Genomic DNA, 24,600 nt, shown 5'->3' on the forward strand with positions numbered 1-24,600 from the left:
CTGAGGCATTCACATTGGCTGATTAATGGCTCTCTAATTTTAAGTGAACTTTTTGGCTCGCATCAAGTTTGAATTGTAAAACTTACGTCTTGTTTGATTTTGGATAAAATTGATCGGTTGATTTTTTAATTGAAATTGAACTATATGGAGTTCTTTATTAGTTGATTTTGTGGTTAGTTTTAGTTAATTTGTTGGTTACTTTTATGATATTAATATTATTTTCGCAAGACACTCATTTTCACTATTTGCAACAACTTAAACTTATTCTGCAAATAAATGCAATTTTCTACTGATTTTTTTCAAAATTATATTTATGATTGTATATATTGTTGCTAACAATGGCAGATACGGTTCTAAATATAACTTCTGTATTTTTGTAAATATTTTTTAAAAGATAATATTCTTACAATATGTTTTAGAAAATAACAGCATTTCACAAAAATTCTTTTAGACTAGTCTGACTTCATCTCGACGGTTATGTCAGGATCACCTTAAAGTGAGTATTTATTAAAAAACCTTTACATATATTATGTGTGATGGAAGTATCTTTTAATAAAAAAAAAAAAGTTACACAATTACATAATTTTTTTATTTTAACACTTGACTTTCCCCGGTCATAAAAAACAATTATACAAATAGTTTTTTACAAGTATTATACTACGTAAGACTACTTGCGAGTTGCAACTATCATCCGCTCTTAATATCATCGAGTCATCGAGTAAATACAATCATATATTACATGTATGCACACAAACACAACTGTTCGGTGTATATATGTATTTGTACTGGTGTGTATATGTATATCTTGTAATAGTATTTTCATCCGATTAGGTGAAATGGGTAGTTGAAATTAGTAATCTTTGTTGTAATCGATCACCGTTGATCTTTCACTATCAATTGTTTGATTCTGTTTTTCTTAACTCAACTTGTAAGCAAGATTGCTTCTTTGGATTTAGCTCAATTCACTTGTGTCTCTAATGGGTTCTTGTAATAAGTCTGCTGGTACAACATTTGATTTGGTTGGGTTCTTTTCGATTGTTTTACTGCTTGCTGTTATTGTTCCGGTGGCGGCGCTAAGACCCTTGAGGGAGGCTGCTCATTCATGGGGTGATGAGGTACTTTTCCCTTGTTTTATGGCTGGTATCTGTTGTGTTTAATTGAGGTTGATTTTTTTTGTTGTTAGGACAGTTTTGTCTAATCTTTGATGACTATTAAATGTTTGCGATGCCCTTGTTCCCCCAAAACACATGTTAAGACTACTTGTGTATAATGATTGCTGATCATGAAATGTTGATCAGAAACATATGTTAAGACTACTTGTGTATAATGATTGCTGATCATGAAATGTTGATCAGAATTATAATTTGATAATTGCAGTGGCTTGTGGTGAGGAAGGATGATAATGAACCTGCTTCATTTTCAGCTTGGAATATAACAGGAACATATCGAGGTTTGCGTTTCTTGCACAAATATGTTGGTTTTTTTTTATTGAATACTGAGAGAAAACTTAATTAGGTCTAGGGCACCATGTCAATTAATAAATTAACAGTTAACTAATGTTTAACTAATACTCCAGTTGTGGGAAAGTTAATATCAAAGGATGACTTCTGCAGTTTGAAATGATATCCAAGTGCAAAATTTAAACATGTAGCAGTAATAAAATTATGAATGCAAGAAAACAAGATCTTTTGACTTGGTTTGCCCTTTTGTGTATTTGCCTACATTTAAGTCCCTACACCAAATAGTCGTGGATACTTTGACCATTTTAAAGACCACATTTGAGTCAAACTATGGATTTAAAATAATATATATGAGAAGAAAAAAAGAAGCAATAATGAGATAGATGTAGGGAAGAGGCCTAATTTACAAATTCCTCTACAATATAATGTTATATACGAGTATTATTGCTTCTTTTTATAAACGGGTCTTACTTACCATACTTGTTTATTAATATATTATACAGTGTCCCTGTACCTAAGTCCAAAAATTAGACAGTGTCCCCGTCTTTCCAATTTTCAGATGTTTCAAATCTGACACTCTGATTGGTGTTGTGTTCGACACTTCGTACCAAGTCAGAGTAATATAGGTTTATGGAACTTATCCAGTTTGTCTATGAGAGTTATATAAAGCACTCTTAAAACTTCTTTAAATTATACCGGGCTCCTAGTCAATTGTGATATCAAACTTTGAATCTGTTGTCTACATCTAATACTAGTCGTGTATGTCATGTATTTCCCGTCTGGATTTGCTGCTTTTTTGTGTAAGAATATTGTCCAACTGAGCATTTACTTGCAGGTTGAAAATCTACTATTTTGCTGTTAAAACAATGTTTAAATTTTTTAGTTGCTATTTAATTGTGTTATTCCTGCACTTTTATTTAGTCTTATGTCTTATTGCACTCCTGATTAGTCTATGTAGTTGTGCTATGAATCTAGAATCCTTGAGGGTTGTATGAATATAGGGCACAATGGCAGAGAATCCTTATAAGAAGGTTTGTTTTTAGATTTCGTGAATCACTAGTTGACAGAAGCATGAAACTAAAGATGGGATATTTATATTAGGACAATGCTAAGAGTTTCAATATGCGACTCTAATACATGATGGGAAACATTTTGGCGGTTTCTAAACAAGCAAAACGTGGAGTCCATATATGTTACTTCTGGTAGGACAATGTTGAGGATGTTCAGCGTACCTCAAATGTTCAATAATTTCCAAATCTTTTACAACCCATTTAATTGGTAGGAATGACCGGATGAGATGAGGTAGGAATGTTAAATTGTCATCAAAATCAAAGGTGGAAGGAAAGTACGCACCAGTGAAGAGTAAGGGAACTAGGAGAGTGCAAACTTTTCATGATGAGGTTTGTGAAGAACATGGGCAGGATGTAAATGAGCATTTGTTCCATAGATTTGTGGGATTGAGCTCTGGTTTAAATTTGCATTAATGGAATGAGTGAAGGAAAGATTGAATAATTTGGATATTTACCTGCAGAACAGTACAGATTTAATTTCATTTTCACCAAATTTTCATTTTCTTCCAACTAAACTGAAAATATTGTTTGTCTGATTACTGCCGTATGTAGTGCGCATGTCTGTACTTTATAAAGCATGGTTGCAGCCTGCAAGTTATCTTCTGTGCTTTTAAACTTTCATAACCTTGAGGGAGCCTTTAGGGAGTTTTACATATCACTATGTTCTTGTTGCTTATGGCATGCTATATGTAGGTTCTTGGAAGTTGCTGGATTCTACAAATAGCACAATCAGGTTTCCGAAATTTGGAAAATCCAACGGAAATTCTGTCCTCGAATTAATTAGTACACCAACAAAGATTAATGGTGTGCATTATGTTCAGGTAATATGATTGTTCCCTCTGATTTTTGATGATTCATTTTGCAGATTAGTCACCTAAGTTGCGTGCTAGCAAGAATTTATTGGCACTATTCACTGCATGTCTTATATATAGATTTTTATTATTAATTTTTTCTGATTTCGGATCTCACTCTAATGGCTCTTTTTGCACAAGTGTATGAGCAAGACATACATTTTTATCGATGTATGCTGTCTGATGTACTATGACTGTCATGCAACATGAGCACAACTAAAAGCCTAACAATGTCATCATCAATTAGATGTTCTGAAGTATACTTACACAGTTTTGCGGATATATGTAGGTCTATTGTGCAAAGTGCGGCCAAATTTTCTAGGCTACCCAGGGCTTTGTATATAAGCTTATATATCAAGTTTGCATCTTATTTTTTCAGTTCCTTTTGTCTTGCACTATCCCCCTCATAAAAATTTGGCGAAAAAACTTGGGATGATTGTGTTGTGGGCATGTGTCTAATTACTTAGAGAACTGAGTACTTCTATGGGGTATATACTTATTTACTCTGATTTACATTGGTGAACCTCGGATGTTACCTTCACGAGGAAAGTTTCATTATAAAATTTTTGATGTATTTTTTAAGAGTGAACCCTTTTTCAGGAATAATTTTTTTTCTTATACTGTTGCCGTGGTGCATGTTTCATAGTTTTGTCTCTGGAAAGAAAGTTTTTTAGTTTTCTGTTATTGGCAGGGGGTGATTATATTCCATGATGTTTTTGACAATGAACATGAAGTTGGTGGTGCTCAAATCAAGGTAGAAGGGGTATATATATGGCCTTTCAGACAACTTAGAATGGTAGCCAACAGGTGCATATTTGATCTTGTTAATATCTTTGCTTGCTATTTCCTTATCATCAGAGAACTCTGAGTATTTGATTCCATTACATCTTGATAGTTATAAATATCTGCTAGCACACGCTGTTTTTCTCTTTAGTTTATCTAGTTTTTCATTGTTACCTCTGGTAGAATTCATTTTAATATTCAGAAAATTCTATGTTGAGGTTTTTTTTAATAAATCTTTAACTAGCCCATAATCGTCATTTTACATTGGTGCTTGCCTCATTAACTATTATCTATATTGAACCTTTAGGAATAAGTTTATATCTAATGAACCTGATAAAAAAAGAAGTTACTATCTAATGAAGAATAAATACTTCTGTGAAGTTTCTTTTGTTCTGCATTAACACTTCCTATTATGTGATGCATTATTTCTACTTTTTAGACATGAAATGACCTGCTCTGAAGGGTCTAGTCTTAGTGCCCATATTGTGTTCAACACTGATATATGTACAATCACATTGCAGTGGAAAAGAGGGAGAATTTGGACATGAAGACGACTACATTCTATCTAATCCATATCACTTGGTAATTATAATTACTATTTGACGTGTTCACATGTATTTTACTAGTGAACGTGTGATATACTGATATATTATACTCCCTCTGTCCCCTTTTACATGTCCATTTTGACTTTTAACCAGTCAAATCGACTATAATTTGACTGAAATTTACCCGTATCATATAATTGAAAAAAATTTATAAAAATTATATCATTAGAAAGTGTATTTAGTCTATTCTAATATGCAACTTTCTGATTTTAAAAATAAAAAATTGATAATTTGTGATGTTTAGTCAAAATTTGGTCCATTTGACTCCTTGAAAATCAAAATGGACATGTAAAAGGGGACGGAGGGAGTAGAATTTTGTTGATTTTGATCCTCAACATCACTTAGTTATGTAATGGTCTAATTCACGACAGAAGACTTAAAATTCTGTGTGCAGCACTGATCTTTTCTCTAGAAGTATTCATGCCGTCTCTACGTATTAATCATGGCTGACAAGTACCTTATGTTGGCATTGTTGAAGCGTAGTTGGTTACTGATGAACAAGATTCTCAACTTATTTAAGATATTTCTTGATTATCCAAGTGCTTAATCATTAGTTTGAACTCCTCTCAGTGATCAAAAAAGATTTCAGACATGCATTCTGTTGGCTGTTGCACAACAGTAATCCTAATTTAAGCAAGTAGCTTGTGTCTAGCAAGTGGCGTAAAAATTAGTTATAGAATTTGGATGTATGCTTCCGGTTGTTGATTTATTCCATGTATGCAGGAGGTTATGGTTATCGAATTGCTGTATGTACTCTCGGACATATATTTGACCGGCTACTTAAATTTGAACTTATTAATCTTTTGATGCCTTGAAACAGCTTGGAGTTTTCTCATCCCAGGTGTTTCAAGAGTCTCCACGAGACAAGATTTGGAAGCGGAAGCACTGTAAAAAATTATACTTTCATGTCTGTTTTTTTAACCCTTTGATTTGTATTTGTTTTATAATAACTGTTTCTATATTATTGTAGCACCTATATATGACATCGAGAAACATTGTAATATTGAGATTGCGGCTCAGATATCACGTGTCCCACCGATGCAAAATAGTATGTGATTTCTAATGAACATGAACCCTTGATGCTTTTCTAATGGTTAATTCTTCGCTCTTTCCCTTTTTTGGATAATATTATCTTTGCTTATTTTTTGATAATTCTCTCCTTTCTTTTTTAGCAGTCATGATATACACAATGATTATATTCATACATCTCTGTTATTGTTCTATCCTCACATGTAATTCCTTGATCAGCCCAACTGTTTTTTTGCATTTTTGTTCAAACACAACACTTTTTTAATGGTGAAAAATTGATGCTGGCCTCAAACATCTTGCTTGTAGGTACCACAACTCTTGTAATCCTATCTATGTTAATAACTACCCTTCAATAGGATTTCTCTATCAATTTGTATTCACATCAAAGTCAGAATTACCCAAAACTACTGTGAAACCGTGAATCAGTTGGACAAGTGTCTGCAGGCTGCAGTGGAAACTCTGATTGCCTTCAAAGCTTCAGTTTAGTTTTAGTTTTAGTTTTGTATGGAAGTGAACAGTAAGCACCTAAGTGAATATTATTGCCACTCAGAATGTGAATTGAATCAAATATTCCTACCATTTGGCTTGTCAAAATTCCAATAGAGCACATCTTTGCACATCAAATGTTGGTTGTATATAAGTAATGTGCGTCTTCCCGGAACTAGGCGTTGTACCATGCAAGGCACGACTCATGCTCTGAGGCCATTTTAATTCATAATTGTAGAATACAGGACATAGTAAGGTTGTTGGCATCCAGCTTTGGCATGGCCAAAGAAAAAATAAAAAAATAATAGATCTTATTAAGACATTGTTTACACTGAAAACTTTCATAAAAGTCTTTACTGAAATTGTCGTTTTGTTGTTCAATGATCAGTGATTCAGTGTTAGTCTTCTGTCAATTTTATTGCCTATAGACAGTTACTTTATCGTATGGCTAGCTCGATATGCCTAATTCACTTTGTTTGCTTTAAACTCTATCTAGATGGAGACCGTGTTCATTATCATATAGAAGGCTCAATGGAAAGCCCTTCTGTAGATGATGATGGAGATTGCCTTCAACCCATGTTACTGAATGCAACTTCTGTAAACACTGAGGTTTACTACAACAAAGCAGTTAATTACACTCTGATGGTCACTTTTGTATCCTTCATTAACATCATTCAGTATTTTAGTAGAACATAATCATGTTTATGTAGAGTGTAGACGGAGTTTAGTTGATTTTGCTTAACCATCTAACACATCAGATTTCTTTCCTTCAAGTTCTTCTTTTAATTCGGCAAATGGAACATAGCAACACACAATCTGTAAGGATTTCTTCTTGAGCCTATATACTTCTAGTGTAGGATTATCGGTTTGTGCCAGTGTGATAAAGACTATCAATCGTATTCTTTTGGATGCTTGCTGCCTTTAGTTTCTGTCGAAAGCATATAACAAACGACTCATTTTTAACCTACTGCTAGGGAGCTGCCAAAGTTTCAATACTGGCTATCGGGCAACAGGCTATCATGGATGCATACCTTTGTCTTTTACATCTGACTGCGGGAATCCTAGTTGGTACATTCAAGTGCTACTGATTTTGTCTTGGTGGCATTGATTAAAATTTTGTTTATTTCGCAAAATATCTCTCATTGCTTACTAATGTTCCCCAATATCGTTACTTGGATATGCGCAGAATCCTTATTTAATGCGTTTGCAACCGCTGCTTTTTTCAAATTTGTTGTCTTCTCCATATTTGAGATGAGATATCTTCTTGCCATATGGAAGGCAAATAGGCCTGCAAATAACGGAGAGAGTTGGGAAGCAATGAGGCGGGAACTTTCAGTTCTTTATAGTCGTTTCTGTGAGTTCTATCTTGCTAAGATTTTAATTAATTATCACATAGTTTTGTACTGTATTTGGCTCTGAGTTACATAGCTTAATATATACATAACACATCTCTCATTGTAATATACTTAATAGCTGGATCTTTAGCACAACCTTCATCGGAAGATTCCTGCATCAAAATATATTTGAAATGCTTCCTAACTTTTGACATGCTCATAATTACTTGGATCAGCAGCTATGTTAATAGTGCTTAGATTGCTAACATCAGGTTCATTCGTATTTCTACATGCTTGTGTGATGTTGTGCTTCAGTCATAGTGTTTGCAAGTTTATAATCGTTTCTTGTTTTAGGAAATATATGGTATTCCATTAAATTAATTCATGAATTCTTATGGCAGATTATTACATATAAGCATAGAGCACACGAATCTGAAATGTTAGGGTGGGTCATGGGGAACCCTAGGTTCCTTATGGCTGCAACTCTTCCCAGTGGAGACAGTATTTTGTCTCGGGGTGAGCCCAAAAATTACCTGGACCAAGCCAGAAAAAAAATATATGCACATTTTTTACATAAATTTGTTCTGTTATGATAAATTAATATAAATTCATAAAAACCCTTAAAAATTAACATTAAAAACAGCAAAGAAATAAGATTATAAAAAGATATGATCACAAATTAAAATTAAGCAATATTTTAAGAAAGCAGCTTAAAACAATATATTAATTTATGTAATATCAAAAATATAATGAATAGTAAACTAAAAAAGAAAAAAAGAACTGATGGCATCTCGTGAATTACTTTTCAAGTATGACTGTATTCCTTTTGTTTTTTGTTTCATTTTCTTATGCACATGTATAATTCTTTGTATGTGTTTGGCTGAATTAACTCATGCCATGTCATCTACTCCCTCAAAACTTAATTATAGAATATGAACTTAACCATATATGTTTTTGAAAAAACTGAAACTCAAAGGGAACCCCTGGGGACTTCATAGCTACACCACTGCCCCTGCCCCTGCCTATACAATCTTTACTCTCTGCTAACAAAAGAAAGTAATTTAGTGCTTGTAAAACCAGATTTTGATGAATTTCTTAATGGCATAAACTATCTTTTGTGGAATTAGTTTTTCCTGTCAGTAGCTTTATTTTATAAAAATAATATGATTCCTCAGTAGCAATAGTACTAAATATTACGGCTTGCTGTTTTGCAGACGGGATTCTCCTAGGTGGTATTTTGGTCATGTATGAGTTCCATAAATATTTGCGATTTATCCTTCTCCTTGTGCACTCCTTTTGGATTCCTCAGATTGTCATCAACGTTGTTCGTGATTCAAGAAAACCGATGCATCCTCATTACATTATAGGAATGAGTCTCACTCGGCTTGCAATTCCGTTATATATCTTTGGCTGTCCTCATAATTTTATGCGCACAAAGCCTGACAAGGATTGGTGCATCTGTTTGGGGGTTTTTGTTGGGTTGCAAGCGTCAATTCTTCTTCTACAGCACTATCTTGGTTCTCGGTGGTTCATTCCTCGTCAGGTTTGATGTGATTGATATGTACATGTATATATCTGGATAGATATAGTAAATGACGTGTTTAAAAAATTTACATTTAACTAGTACGTATAATTATAACACTTCTCTATTTTTTAAGTTCGTATAACACTTCTCTCTGTTTTTTTTTTGGCTAATGCGCTACTCTATATTCTCTTTCATATGCTTAAAATTCTTCTTCCTATAGTTATATATATATACACACTAGCTTACATCACATTTGATGCTCAAATTATTCTTAGTATATGTATGATTTAAATTTATTTGTTATTCTTGCAATAATAACTATTATTTTCAATGTTATTTGAAGAATTAATCTATCTAATTTCTCATTTATTATATGTATATATGTTTGTTTTAAGAGGATAAGTTTTGTTAGTTTCTCATATATTATTTTGTGCTTGCATATGTAAAGGATCAAGTTTGTAACTTTTGTTTATAAATGTGTTTTAATTTGAATGATGTCTGAAACTTAGGACTAAGTACCACCCGATCACCAAACTTGTAATGTTTCGGCTTTAATAATTTAGTATATATATATTTTATCTTTTTTCATTCAATCATGTAAGGAGAGCAAATTATGAATACATATGGCAAATGGCAATAGCTTTTACAGATTGTTTATTAATAAAAAGGTAACACCTTCAATGGGATCCATGAATGAATGCATAGTTGGTCTCTTTGGTATATTTGTGGCTAAACATTCTTTGTTAACAAAGTTATAGGGTATTCTCATCCCAGTGTAATAATACACCTGAGCACTGGAAATCACTAAAATTTCTAAGATCTATTTAGATGACAGATCCGTGAGAGCTAGGGGCGTCATCTGATCTTCATTCAATCTTTTCTTATGCTACTTTGACTCGTGTACGAAGTATTGGACATGACTCATATCCGAGTGTACTACTTGAAACATCTGAAAATTGGGAGCACTGTCCAAATTTTGGACTCGGGTAGACAAGACCCTTTAACAAAAAGAAACAATAATAGTCAGACATAACATTATATTGTAAAGGACTTGGCAAATTATGCGCCTTCTCTACATCTATCTCATTTTTGCTTCTTTCTTTCGTCTCATATATCTGAAAGCCTTAGTCTAACTCAGAAGTGGTCTATAAGTAATCAAAGTGTCCACATGTCAGTCAAAGAATCCGTCAATCCGACATGAAAAAAGTGTCGTGTTTAATTGTTCAAGTGTCTGACACGGGGATGGCGGCCGAAACAGAAGAGTTGGATTTACATAAATCTTTTCCAATATTCATGTCAACTTTATTTCCTGAATAAACTGTTTTTGTAAAATAACAGAGGTGCACGTCGGGTTTAGTAAACTGATCCTCTACAAACATCATATGTTATGTAGAACTGTTTGTGTTCTTGTATAGACTTGTGAGAAAATTGTAATGTGTTCGAAGTCTGCCCTTTTAGCAGCAGATAGCTGCCAATTGTGTTTTTGTTAATAAGGAAATGAAATATTGACATGATCAACACATGGTGCGCAATTTACAGTACAGTAATTGTGTCATATCAATTACTGCTTTTTTTATTAATCAATGCATCCCAACTGCCCTGATTATTTTTTTTGCTCTAATTTTGAAAAATTTCTTTGTATCCAATTTTGCAGTTCCTGCTCATTCCAGCTTTATTTAATTATTGTGGATTCCATTGTGCAGATTTTGCCAGAAAAGTATAGCTACTACAGAAGGTTGGATCAGGACATAAACCATGCCACAGACTGTGTCATTTGCATGACAGCCATTGATTTCTCTCAACGTCCAACTGATTGCATGGTACTTTGAGAAAACTATTTAGATACAGATTAAAGGCTGAGAAAAAGGCACAGTTGCTTAATTAATGTTGTCGAAACCTACCTGTGTAGGTGACACCATGTGACCATTTTTTCCATTCTGGTTGCTTACAAAGGTGGATGGATATAAAAATGGAGTGCCCAACTTGCCGTCGTCCACTTCCACCAGCCTAGCAAGATGTTTTGTGTTACTGCAACTTTAGTGACACAGCCCAACTTGTTAAATGTGGTATAGCACTTTACTCAACCTGATAACATTTGATTTATTTCGAAGTTTTATATTCTAATTTTTAATCTCTGATCAATATATAGAGGAAGGACCAACTGGTAAAAACACAACCTTTTTTGAGAAACACTATATTTTTTGCACATGTATCTGATGTACAAATTCCACATGATGGATGCAATTAAAAATTCTCCTTCTAATCTCTTGTTTTATTTCATATCTTTGTTCTAAATTATAAAATGACTGATATACCGTCCATGAATAGTGCTAAGACTCAGGAGTCTGCATTAAATGCGTCGCATGTGCCAAAGGCCAGTATTTGATTTAAAAGTTCTTACCAAGTAATTCCGTTTATATTTTAATGTTATGTATCATTAGAGATTTTTTGAACCCTTGACATGACTCATCATACATATAATATTTGGTTATGTAATTTTTATAGAGATTGATGGGCCTGAGGGTAACCTCAAGGTGTTGACATTATTCTCATATTTATATCTTTTATAATTTTGATAAATTAATGTAAGCACAGGTTTCTTCTTACCTTTGCTTGGATATTTTAGTGAAGATGTGCATGCTCTTTCAGGTTATGAAGTGATGAGTTTAAACTAAAGAGAGAACAATCGGTTTAGGAACGTAATGGATACAAGAGTACAAGTGGGCGACATAGTTTGTCTTTTGTATGTTGATGTAATATGTTCTGAAAGTTTATAGTTTTCTTTAGTTTTTAGCTTCCTTCTATTGTAATTATTTTCCTTTCAAAAGTAGGTTTAACCTGGAAATAGCCACCTTTTCTAAGGAAGATTAAGTTTGTGTAGTTCCCGCTCATGTTTGTATGGATGTAAATACATTTATGTATATCTATAAAGTATAAACCAAAGAAAACAATATTAACTAACATGTCAAATATTTGTTGATGTGTGGTACATCTTACCCTTTTCAAACTTAAATTTAACAAGTTGTGTTCCAGCAGTATTTAGTTGTGTTTCAGCTGTATTTACTTGTGTTTGATTTGGCCAGGAGAAAATGTCGTTTGTCAGTGTAATAATTATTTGTTAATTTGATTAACTGCTTCTATATATAAAACTAGTTGTATTAGATGTGATACAATTTTAAACTGTCTTACTCTGGACCGAGTACATGATAATGTGAGAGAAGGAGATGAGGGTAGCAGAGTACGTAATTCAAGTTTTAGACAAGTGTTAGACAGGAGAATTTGGTTAATAATAATTTAGAGGCGGTCAGAAAATTTTTTAAGGTGGTGGATGATGGTGGTTGTGTGGTGGCTGAGCTTGTACGATGACGACGTGTCAAGAAATTCAGAGAGAAATCATACTCTTTCTATTCTTGTAAATTGTCGATCGAGTTCGTGATCCACATCTCCCATCCATCCTGCTCCCCAAATCTTCATGCATATTATAAAAATAAGATCAAGTTTTATCAAGTATACAAAAATATTGGAGTGTGGAATACAAATCATAATTTTTTAATTTAATAATAAAAAATATTATTGAGTATCCTGATTTATATATTCCCTCCGTCCCCCCAAATGTAAACATTTGGGTTGGGCATGTAGGTTAAGAAATAAATAAAATGAGTGAAAAAGTAAGAAAAATGAAGATAATGCTGATATCGGTTGATATTCAATGTATAAACTAGGTTGATATTTAATGTGTAAATTAAGTATAGTGAAGAAAAGTAGTTGGAAAATTTTTCAAAGAATCATAATTTTTACCATTACTCTGATTGGAATATTATGGAACATTAGTTGTGTATATTAATATTTTACTTAATTATGTAGGGGTGATACATAATTTATATTCATTTCACCAATATTAATTTTGTTTAATTTTCTTAAATATAAGATTCAGATCCAGATCCAAAAAAATCGGATTCCGATAAATCCAATCAGTTCAGAACAGGTCGGGTATCCATCTGATTAGATAAAATTGTCATCTCTGCTCTAACCCTTTTATGAGCAACTGATTAAAATGATATAGGGTTTTATATCAAATTGCCCACCGAACTCGGTAAAACATATCAAATAGCTACCCAGTCTCCACGACGACTCGTTTAAACCACTGAAATGCTATTATATATCATTCCGTGGTACCTGAAGATTGTCGTGGAGATTGGGTAGCTACTTGATATGTTTTACCGAGTTCGGTGGGCAATTTGATATAAAACCCAAATCATAAATAACAACAAATATAATATTGTCAATAGCTCTTTAAACAAAATAAAGGAATATAGCAAATTAAAATAAAGTCCTATCTCTATCCCTCTCATCTCTTTACATTGTTTTTTCATTACTCGACACACATTTTAAGACGCATATAAAGTAATAAAACATAATTTCATAATTTTTCTTTGAATTTTTTTTGTATATAGATAGTAAATATTTTATTAAAAAAATTCAATATAATTTTTCAAACTATATTTATGAAAGTAATAGAATGCGTGCCGAGCCCTCATCCCCCTATATAAACAATTACAATTGAGGACGGAGGGAGCAAGAGGGTTCAGACTAGGGGAGAGCACGGTGCGGATCGGTGCGGTTTTAGGATAAAACCGCAACCGGAACCGCAAGTGTTCGGTTTTTAAAATTAAAAACCGCAACCGCAACCGAACCATCGGATCGGTTTCGGTTTCAAACGGTTCGGTTTCGATTTTAAAACCGCAATAAATAAAAATAAGAAACATACTTCCAAATTAAAATAGTAGAAAACTTATGTTGATTCGATATATACTTCAAATTTAATAATGAACCACATTATTATATTATCGGATTTAAACAAGATTATGTTACAAATGAAACTTATATATTATGTAGGGATCATGATGAAAGTAGATTAGCGACTCAATTGTAGTGGTAGTAAAAAAAAGTATTCGCGGAAGAACTCGTTCTGATAAAACAATTTTAACAAAACAACCTCACCCCATTTCAACCCCACTTCCTAGTAACCTCCCTTGTCTTCATTTTACTTTGTTCATTACATTTATATATTATATATAAATATTTATATAAATTATGTGTAATATACATATATATAAATATAAATAATATTTATTTTAATAATCGGTTCGGTTCGGGTTTTTGCGGTTCGGTTTTGGCCTGAAACCGAAACCGCAACCGTTATAATCGGTTCGGTTTTTAAATTTTCGGTTTCGGATCAGTTCAGTTTTAAGCGGTTCGGTTTTTATCGGTTTTCACCGGTTTCGGTTACGGTTTCGGTTTCAATTCGGTTTCTTACTCACCCCTAGTTCAGACCATCGAAAGGCATAACCAAAGATACCGCAGAGAAATAATAAATATTCAAAACAAACGATCTGTATTTGGAAACTAGAAATGAGATCAGCCCTGACTGCATCTGAATTATAATTCATCACGTACACCTCAGTCCATCTACCTACCCAATCAAGTACACATATGACATGTAAGGTAAAACGTGTTTCGATCAAAATAACAGTTAAAAACAAAAACTAAGAGAAAAAAACTGCCCCAACATCATTACCAATAAGAATATTACACCATAATACACAAGTGGCAATATCCTCATCATACTGCTGTTACAGCTTTGTGCTGGCATCTCCAATCAAAGGCTTTTGTATGGAATTTTCCTGAGAAACTATGTAAATGAATCAAGCATCACAAATTAAATTAGTTTCCCAAATCCCTTCATGGTGACACGGGGGCTAATTGCAGAATTCAGATTACTCCAGGGTACCTAATTATCCTCTTTGTAATCTGGATTCTCTTTTAAGATGACAAAGCCTTCTAAGATGGGTGATAGCGGAATGTACCTGCATAAGCCACTACGTGTCAACAAAAAGGACTAAACTTAAAAAAAAAAACAGAACTCGTCAAAGGATTATATTTTACTTTTCTGTTGCGAGTTCAGCTCTATCGCCAGCTGCCAAAAGTACAGGGGTTGAATGGGTCTGAAAACCAGTAATGGTTTTGGGCCTGCCTGCCTGACCAACAACATCAACAGCTTGACCAACCCGAACAGGAACAGACAGTGGTTTGAGGTTTTCATCCACGGTTAATAACATCCTTGGCTGTAAAATTTGAACATTCCATATTAGATGGCCAAGAATGAAGAAGAGGCTACCCCTAGCTAAAACATAGTTCAAAAATGGTAAGCTACACCAAGGACCCAAAAGCCTACCTGCATCGCCAAAACAACGAAGTAAAGAACATAATGGTATTTGCCTAGGATTATGGCTTTCATATCAAGACAAGCATGCAGCAAAGTTACAACTCCAGCAAGTGCCGTCCTGCATGAAATAAAAAGAGACGTTTTTACTTCAAGCCCTGTCAAAGTCAGTTCAAAACATACATGCTTCTCATTTGCATATAGCAGAAAGCTCTTAAATCTGGAAGCTAGAATTTAGTAGATTTTTTACACAATAGGATTGAACATGAATAATTATACACTATCTCCCCAAATTATGATCCTATATCTCGTGAGCTAAAGTTTAATTTACTTTTCAAAAGATGTACTTACGGGGACAATAAAAACCGTTCGGAGTGGTAAGGAGAAAGAGTCAACAAGCCCTTTCCCATGTGTACGAGACCCTGAGCAATCCGCACCTGAGAAAGTTTCAATTATAAAATTGTTATATTCATAAGCAAATCTACATAATAAAGAATATAGAGAAGAATGTACAATAAAAAAACATCCCAAGGGCTCAAAAAAAGTAGAGGATGATTACACAGAAGAGGAGGCTAGCTTCTTTGTAGTAATAACTTGATAGATTGCGTAGCATGCCTGCTATTCTAGCATTGTTAGTTCCCGCACCTATCAACCCCAGGGAGATAACAGCAGCCTGTAAATTAAAAAAAAAAAAAAATACCACTTTCAGTTATGACGACTAGCTTCTTTATTATTTTTATTTTACTGCAGCCAAAACAATGAAGTAACACTATAAATACCATTGCTACTTCTGTATCTGCATCATGACTAAGTCGACTTAATGTATCCATAACATTAACCTGGCCAAATAAATATGAACAAGTAAGTCCTTGTGCACTATAATTGACACAGTAAACATATTTCCCTAGCAGATACCGATACCCTATTCTCTTCAGTAATGTCCGACTCCTACCTTGGGGTTTGATATGCAGAGGAGCCCAAGAGCCAATGGGACTGATCTTCTGATATTCTGTTCCCCATATTGTAAAAGATGCTCTAGAGAGCGAATAGCCATTTCGACACCAAGTTCTTCTGCCATAGATACCATAGCTATTCCCAGTACAGCAGGACCTTGATAGGTTTCGCCCTTCTCAAGATGCTGCGCACACTGACCAAGAAAGTGCTGGACCTATAACAGAAGCAAGGTTAGGGATTAGGAAGTCCTTACAATTACAATATATTTGACAAAATGATATTGATACCTTCAGAACATTCCCTGTTCCAGCATAGGCACAAGAAAGCAAGGTCATGTCACAGTATTTCCTAATTTTATCGTTAAATGTTTTTGAAACTTCAGCGGTGGCCTCCACACTTTCCTGTAGACAACAAATTCAATCACTAATCGGAGTACATCGACAACAATTATTAACACTGCTTCATTTATTACTTCATCCTAAGTATCAATGGAAGAAAGTATCTTACAAACTTAAACAATCAACATAACAGTGTATACCCCAAAAATAAACTACCTGTTTTCCAAGATAAAGGAGACCAAGTCCGAGAGGCAAAAAGCGGGTAAGAGGCTCCCCCAGTTCTGATTCACTACGATCCATCAACGCAAATATGATTGCCTGTGCTATATCTTCATTGCAAGAACCAACATAAACCAATCCCAGTGAGATTGCTGTGAAAGCAATCACGTCAAGAGGTGCCCTTGAATCTCCTAGGATAGGAGTCAACTTACTCCGAATCTACCACATTCAAATATTGCGATTAATGTCATGAAAATAAATTTAAACGGTCAAGATAACGCTAGTATACAGAAAGGTGTGAGATTTTAAATTACAGTATGCTATAAACAAAGACTCAAAGATCCCTATATAAGAATATAAGAATTTCACCTGTTCATTCTGAGAACCAGCATATGCAAGACCAAGACCCATTATTGCACCGATTCTAATAGATGACTCTTCTTTGTCAATATAATCAGCAAGAAGCGCTAAAGCCTGATAAGATAAATATAAAGTTAGCATGAATCTAGCAAGTCATAAGAATTGACAAGCTGCACCAAGTACAAGAAGACTCACAGGATCACAATCATTTTTTATTCCACAGTTCACAATCCCAACACCTAGCAATGCACCTGCTATGACATGGCTGTCATTACTATGGAAATACTTGTCAATTTGTGCAAGTCCAGAGTCAACATCCCAAAGCAAAATCATCCCCTGTTTAAAAAGTATTAACAAATAATCATTTATTTCAGGAACAAGAATAAAGTGATATTACAATAGGCTCCCAATAAAGTTAGGCATACCAGACTTGCAGCAGCACTAGCCTTCCCATGTTCTTTGTTCTTGAAAAGCCAATTCCCTGATGAACCGCCACTTGCGGACTCCGATGGTACTGTCATTAGCTTGTCCTGCAACAATGAGAGCAGCCATTATAAAAGGACCCCAAAAAGTAAATTCAGAAGAAAATACTATGGGACCTGCAGGCAAAATTATTTACTTGACCAAAACCGGCATTCACAAAGGCATTAACAAAAGTTGCCGCCAGGTTCTGCCTAGCCGAATCCACGGTTGCACTTGCACTAGCCCGACCATCAAGCAAATGTGCCTGACATTGTACAAAATTCAGCAAGAAGTTGAGAAAAAAATCATGCAACACACGCCTACAACAAACAAGAGCCTCAAAACACCACATAGGGAACACACAATTTCCAATTTGTCTCCCTCATGTTATATTTACGTTGGGGGACAGGGCTCGCCCACGTATTTTAATGCTCCTATAAAATATAGTTTCTGTTGAAATATAGCAAAAGAAAGATCATTTGGAACCAGTCCATCTAACACCTTAAGGTGTCAGAGGAATGCCCCAAATGGATCTTGTGCTATATTTTAACAGTTTCATAAAATATTTTGAACTTTTTTCTCTTCTGAATAAAAGTTTAATGTTTAAATTTTTATACAAAAAGAGAAAAATTATAATAATTAAGTTATGAATCTATACTTTATATACACCTTAAAATGTGTACCGAGCAGTGAGAAAAAACTGCAAGGAATGTAAGGAGATGAGAGGGACGGAGAGAGTATTAAGCTGCAACAATGAATCAGTAAAATCCTTGTCCATTATGATCCGATAAATTATATATAAAAAAAACGATAATGTTTTATTTGATATTCGCGGAAAGTGCAAACATCTTTGTAAATTCAGTTAATCACTACTTTACTAAAACAGGGAATTCCAAAGCCAGTAACAAACAGCAAGAGCTTTTGTCCATGGGGCCCTCCAATGGCTAATACATGTACCTTATAAATGTCTTCAGGAGACTTGGGCTCCATGACTTCTATATCACGAGCAAGGGTAAGATAACCTTCAGTTAATTTTGTATTGTTGACAATCTCTTGCAGTGCCTCCCTCTCTTCATCATCAGCACACATTTCCTCGTCGAGCTCAAAAGTAATTCCCTGCATAGAAGAGATATATAAGAAACCTCATAATGAGACAGAAACTGTAAACAAGTAGAGAAGCCTCTAAACATTTTTATTGTACACAGAGTTCAATTGACACAATTCGGCTCTCCCTCAACAATTTAATCAGGTCTGCAACTGAGTATGCATCTCTCATATTGTGAACTGTAAGACTTTAACTGCTTACAAACAATTTACATCAGAAACCCAATAGGTAAATTTGCAAAAATTCAACCAGTTAAACTGTCAAAAGATCATCGAGGTCTATTATACTGCACATATCATAGACAAAAATATGACAATTTATACTAAAGGTATTCACTCCACATTTGTGTTCAACATTTATGAAGATCCCACATAGATTATAGAAGAGGCTACAACCACCAAACAAAACGAGAGTAAATAAGGCTCAAAGGGTAAAGAAAAACACGTCTCAACATTGCAGACTTACATGCCGAGCAAGGATGTAACAAAATTGCTTCTTCCGCAGCATATCACTGCAAGAGGTGAAAACCTGCTTCACATACTGTCCAATAAAAATACAGTGCATCAGAATAACGAAATTAATGAAAATTAAAATATATGTATTATTCCAAAACCTAATTGCAACTAATACAGCATATAAACCAGAAAGAACAATTAAGAAAACAATTCAAAATTTGTAGTTTACTACCTGCATGTTATCCAGAAATAGAGCAATTTGAAGAGCCCTGGGGTATTCTTCAAATTTCATATATATCATGTATCCGATATCTAGGACTAGCACATCATCTGGTCCAGGAAGGTATCTGCAAGAGAGAGCAATTATGAGTACAGGAAGCTTCTTCAAATACAACAAAAAAAACATAAACATAGCAAGATGATCATATATGATTTGAAAGGTATATATTTGAACATAGCATCACCACAGAGACATTTTAGTGGCATCCTGGCACTTATCAGTGTCCTTGAGTAGTAACAACATCAGACATTAGCATTATTTAAAGTTATAAATTGGTTAAATGAAGTTATCTCCGCCAATTACTGGTAGTTAGTTAGTAATGGTGCACATTTGTGTACACGGCCTACAACTCTAATAACACCAGGGAAAATGTATTATTAGGTTTTTATTTTTGAATATTGCATTCAGAAAAGAAATCTCTGTTGGGATGTCCACTAAAAACTACTCTTCCACTGACATTATCTTATCAGATATGTTAAATTTCTGTGCAGTTTAGATCTCTCTACTATAAAGCTCCAGTACTTTCCATGTTTGTCTACTTTAACTGCCAACAAATCTGTTTTTCTCAAGACGTTACTCCTCTAATCTACACCTTCAATTGTACCTACTCATATTTAGCATTGTACTTTTACTATTCCACCACACATAAAATTTAATAGACACTTAATGCAAACTAAAAGTTCAAACATACAATATACGATAACTAATACACTAATGTCATAAATAATATCCCCATCTCGAAGTTCCTCTGATATTAAAAAAAACGTGCGATATTTATAATTATTAAGTGCATATAAGTTAAACCAAAGATTGGTGCCCTTACATATCAAGGTAAAGACCCACTTACTTGGCTGAACTGGTAAGGTAAAGACATGTCCTTTTATAATTCGTCTTGTCGACATGGTCCATTAGTAAATCTAGGTCTTCAACCTGGATAAATTCAATACATCACTTAGATATGTAGCTAGAACAGAATATTGACACAAAGCAATCTAGCAAAGAAGTACCTCCATTAGAAGATCGACAGCCTCAGGCTCCGCATTATGCTGCAATTCAAAAAGATCTTAATTTTTGAAAAATCTATTACACATGAAAACTGAACACTATATTTAGCTCCTGTCAATAAAAGACATGTCACAGCCAAATGAAGGTGCACAGCTCTATTTTCATTGTTACACAGAAGATGCAAGCACATCGTCAAAAAATTGACTTGTACCTTCATATGAAATGCAACAATTTGTTTCACAAGATCCATCAAATCATCAATTGTGGCCTCTTCACTCTGCAATAATTCATATTATAAGATTATGACATGTTGAAACCTTCCAAAAGAAAGCACATATCAGCATATCCAGAAGGTAGTAACAAATACCTGTCGTTTTGTATACTCTTGTGCAATTTCTCCAGCCAAGTTCCTACAGGAATCAACATAAAATACATATTAAAACAAAAACATAATAAAATTCAGTGAACAGCTTGAACTTTACACTAACATAACATTTGGTGGAAGGAGAGGGGTTTAGAGTCCTTCAATTCCCCATTAAGTTGGTAAAAGTTCTAGTCAAGTAAAATGTTCAGGTGATAAAATCTAGTCAGCTTGCTAAAGTGTAAATTTAATAACTCGTAACAGGAAACAAGGCAAAGAATAAAATACTATAATTTGTTTTTATTCGATCACAAAATAATATGAAATTTAATGGTATTAGATAAGAATTATTATAGACATTCTAGTTTATCAATAGTACATTCAATGACCGGAACTGTTTTTTTATGGTAGCAGATTGATGTTTTAAAAGCATGTACAATCAGAAGTAGTTTTCTGAATATAAGACGTAGTCACGTAGTTTTAGGGTTTTATATAATGAAGTAAAATACGATTATGTGTGGACCATAATTCCTGATTTAAATTGAGATTTTCGTTATGGGTTCTGATCCAAACATTAAAAATCCTTGGTAGTGATTCGTGTGCAGTTAAATCACCAATCTCTTCACGATATTTACATGATTCCGTCTTAATACCTATCCTGCATCAAATTTATATAATTACCCAACATCCAGTAACTCGCCCGTCCAAAAAAAAAGCCTATTTTCAAGATATCTTATTCTTTTTTCTACTGGTTCCGTATGAAATTTTGCGTGGACCTGAAATTCAATGTCTTTATGTTTCACGACACATTTTTCCTCATCTGTTCTCTAATTTTTATAAAATTTGGGGTCAGGTATTTTTAAAAAGAGAAGAGAATAACGCACACAATACAATTAGAACAATAATTCATACTTTGTAGGTATTTATGACTAAAGTAATGTAATTATGTTTTATTATCCATGATTAGTAGATCAGGCACATTAAGGTCTATAAACCTATGGGAGTTGAGTAACAACAGTAGTTCCCTTAACTTTATTATAGTACATCTAATATTAAACAGAATATATTGATTAAAAGTGTTTTCCTAATTTTAAATAGTTTTAGGGTTCTCAAAAAAGACCAATTTTTTGCTCAATTTCAACTTGAATGATAATTGCAAATCAAAAACATATATTGTAATGGGTTGCGATTCAATCATTTTTCTCCCTGCTGGGATCTGCTTCTTCTCTGAACAAACATCCTGCCTATCTTTGCTATGGTATCTATTCTATGTCCTACATCAAAATGTTGCAGTAAGAACATTGATCGCCATTCTAAGATTTATAATAAGAATAACTAGAAACTAAAATCAACGCAAAGGTCATGTACCCAAGCCTATATTTGTCAGAGTTTCAAATCTATGAATGTTAATATATATCAAAAATAGGCATGCTGAATATTGAGTGAAGAAGAATTAACAAAATACAATCATGGAAGAAGCCATGTGCAAGAGATAATATACGATATACCACTCTACTTATCAGACTGTTGATTAATAAAAAATTGCACCAGGTGCAGTTTTAGCATTTGCTCTTAGCATTACTTCATCTGTGAATCTGAACTAACAGTTCTGTAAGAGCTCAGACTCGCGAGAGACTCGAGACCCGAGCTTGACTCCCTGTGACCCCTAATATTCTCATAATTTATTATGGACACAAAGACAAACTTATGCTCCAAAGATGGGCGTCCGTGATCCAATTGCGACCCAAAATGGTCTTTCAAGGGGGGAGGGACTGTTAGTATATAATAATCACGGATTATAAGCCTTTCCCAACACCTTGAGGGGAGGTTTTAGGAGAACTAGTCAATTAACATTGTATCAATCTTCCATTTCCCGTTTTAGTTGTCTAAAATGGGTACCCCCATGAAATTCCAAATCATTCTCATTCCCATTAAGCTTATCTCATGCCATTTATTGCCATACCAATTAACAATCTAAGCCCCTATATTTCATAAGGGAGAATATAATTTTTAACTGAATATGAAAGCACATGTCAGAGAATGTCACAAAGTACTGACCTCACATACTCATGACCCCATGAGCCAATATCACCTTCAGAACCCAATAATCTATATTTCAAACTCTCCTGAAATTGCATGGATACATATTAGTAAACATCACAATATAGTATTCACATATCAAAACACAAGTGGAACACCAGTAGTTCACATTTTCTATCAGAACTATCTCGTGAGATGTTGATGTATTATCTGTATATATTATGCAAGCCAAATTACATCCATCCCGCAACAACACTCTTCAGAGCTTCTGTTACAGATGCAAGATCAAATAGATCCCTATATCTTTAATGAAAATGAAATGGGAACAAATGTCAGATAAACTACCCGTTCTCCTTCAGCGGACATGGTCAACGCCAAAACTGAAAGTATGTCTGCAAGTAGTTTCTGCAACCAAAAAGAAATATATCTAAGACAAATAAACAATGCATAGCCATTCTCAGGTTCAGCCCAGCAATACACTTGCATACCTTCACATCAGAAGTTTCCATAGTTTCATAATGTGCTTTCAGTGTTCCATAATGAGGACGCAAAAACTTCAATGGCTTTGGGACCGAAGTCATGGAGCTTGTTGAAGTCCGAATTTCCTGTCTGCAGTACAGCATAAAAAAAAATTAGACAATGCTATAAAATCATATAATATAAACTTTATTGTCATTGGTGTATACTATTAGCAAGCAACCAGCACGCCAGAAGCTGTGAATTTACTAAATTACATAAATCAACATAAATTCCAAATCTTTTGTGGAAGCCATTGAACATGACTCCAATACCTAAATGCCAGCTCCCAGCGGAACAAGAGACAATAAGAAAACTTGAACAAATTGCAACTATACACAATAGTCTACACGTCCATTTGCAACTAATTCGATAACAGTATATAGACAATAATTAAGCTTGCAATCCATAAAACATATTTGCATAGAACTGACTTAAACGACTAAATTCCGACATTAAAACACAAACTTTAAACCCCATACCTCATGCTTTCCAGCGCAACCTTCTGTAAACCAGGATCAGATTCCAGGACTCTTTCGACATACAATTCCAACTGCTGCTTCAGTGCCAAATCCTCTTCCGACTACAATTAACCAACAAAAACACAATCAATATCACTCACAATTTCAGATTGACCCAAAAATCAATCACAAAACCCAAGAGTAGCTTACGAGATCCTCGTCTTTCTTATCGTCCTTCTTTTTAAGATCCTTGGGAGCTTTGAGCGATGCATCTGCTGCTCCGCTTCCGCTAGCGTTGTTTGGATCTGGTGCCATTGTGAATGTTGCAAAAACTTGAGAGTGAGAATCGAAGAGTGTTGATTAAAACTGAGATTGTTGTGATTGAAAACCTAGATATAGGAGATGAGAGTTTCGTTCTGGCCAAGTAAAGGTTTTGCAGACTTTGAGTATGTATTTAAAAGGTTGGGCTGGGCCATGTTGGATCGGGTACTGTCAATTGATGGATCGTTAGTTTGGGTTTGTGGATTTTGTTTTTGGTCCAATACGGTCACGGAGTCTTTGTGTACTTTACTTTGGTTTCACTTTACTAAAATAGAAACCGGCACTCTGGCAGCCTCTTTTCATATTTAAACTAGCATAATAACCCGTGCGAGGCACGGGCAGCTAGTGTGAAATGTT

General features: G+C 34.2%; 2 protein-coding genes across 3 annotated transcripts; one reads left to right on the forward strand and one right to left on the reverse strand.

Annotated features, from left to right (window-relative positions):
* Window positions 1–647: 647 nt before the first annotated feature.
* Window positions 648–12,134, forward strand: LOC108214083 (transmembrane E3 ubiquitin-protein ligase FLY2). Its single transcript, XM_064090444.1, has 15 exons — window positions 648–1,115; window positions 1,378–1,450; window positions 3,224–3,351; window positions 4,073–4,188; window positions 4,686–4,746; window positions 5,590–5,656; window positions 5,740–5,817; window positions 6,781–6,938; window positions 7,043–7,102; window positions 7,259–7,352; window positions 7,471–7,638; window positions 8,833–9,161; window positions 10,847–10,963; window positions 11,053–11,209; window positions 11,793–12,134. Exons 1-14 carry the CDS (start codon window positions 978–980, stop codon window positions 11,152–11,154), a joined length of 1,689 nt encoding a protein of 562 aa, XP_063946514.1. The 5' UTR covers window positions 648–977; the 3' UTR covers window positions 11,155–11,209; window positions 11,793–12,134.
* A 2,385-nt stretch (window positions 12,135–14,519) lies between these two features.
* Window positions 14,520–24,363, reverse strand: LOC108214565 (26S proteasome non-ATPase regulatory subunit 2 homolog A). 2 transcript variants are annotated; one of them, XM_064089005.1, is made up of 26 exons: window positions 24,133–24,363; window positions 23,944–24,044; window positions 23,434–23,554; window positions 23,291–23,350; window positions 22,964–23,031; window positions 20,912–20,954; window positions 20,756–20,821; window positions 20,547–20,585; window positions 20,387–20,469; window positions 19,492–19,606; window positions 19,270–19,344; window positions 18,657–18,815; window positions 17,857–17,964; window positions 17,663–17,767; window positions 17,433–17,573; window positions 17,247–17,351; window positions 16,875–17,096; window positions 16,608–16,721; window positions 16,319–16,534; window positions 16,146–16,205; window positions 15,926–16,039; window positions 15,718–15,803; window positions 15,379–15,487; window positions 15,090–15,268; window positions 14,935–15,010; window positions 14,520–14,835 (listed from the first exon to the last, which is right to left on the reverse strand). In XM_064089005.1, exons 1-25 carry the CDS (start codon window positions 24,235–24,237, stop codon window positions 14,935–14,937), a joined length of 2,670 nt encoding a protein of 889 aa, XP_063945075.1. In that variant the 5' UTR covers window positions 24,238–24,363; the 3' UTR covers window positions 14,520–14,835. The 2 variants fall into 2 exon arrangements, with proteins under 2 accessions (XP_063945075.1, XP_017242118.1); XM_017386629.1 differs by having other exon boundaries at window positions 14,520–15,010.
* Between the last annotated feature and the right edge of the window lie 237 nt (window positions 24,364–24,600).

This window comes from Daucus carota, chromosome 3 (assembly GCF_001625215.2).
Source record: "Daucus carota subsp. sativus chromosome 3, DH1 v3.0, whole genome shotgun sequence".
Classification (NCBI taxonomy): domain Eukaryota; kingdom Viridiplantae; phylum Streptophyta; class Magnoliopsida; order Apiales; family Apiaceae; genus Daucus; species Daucus carota.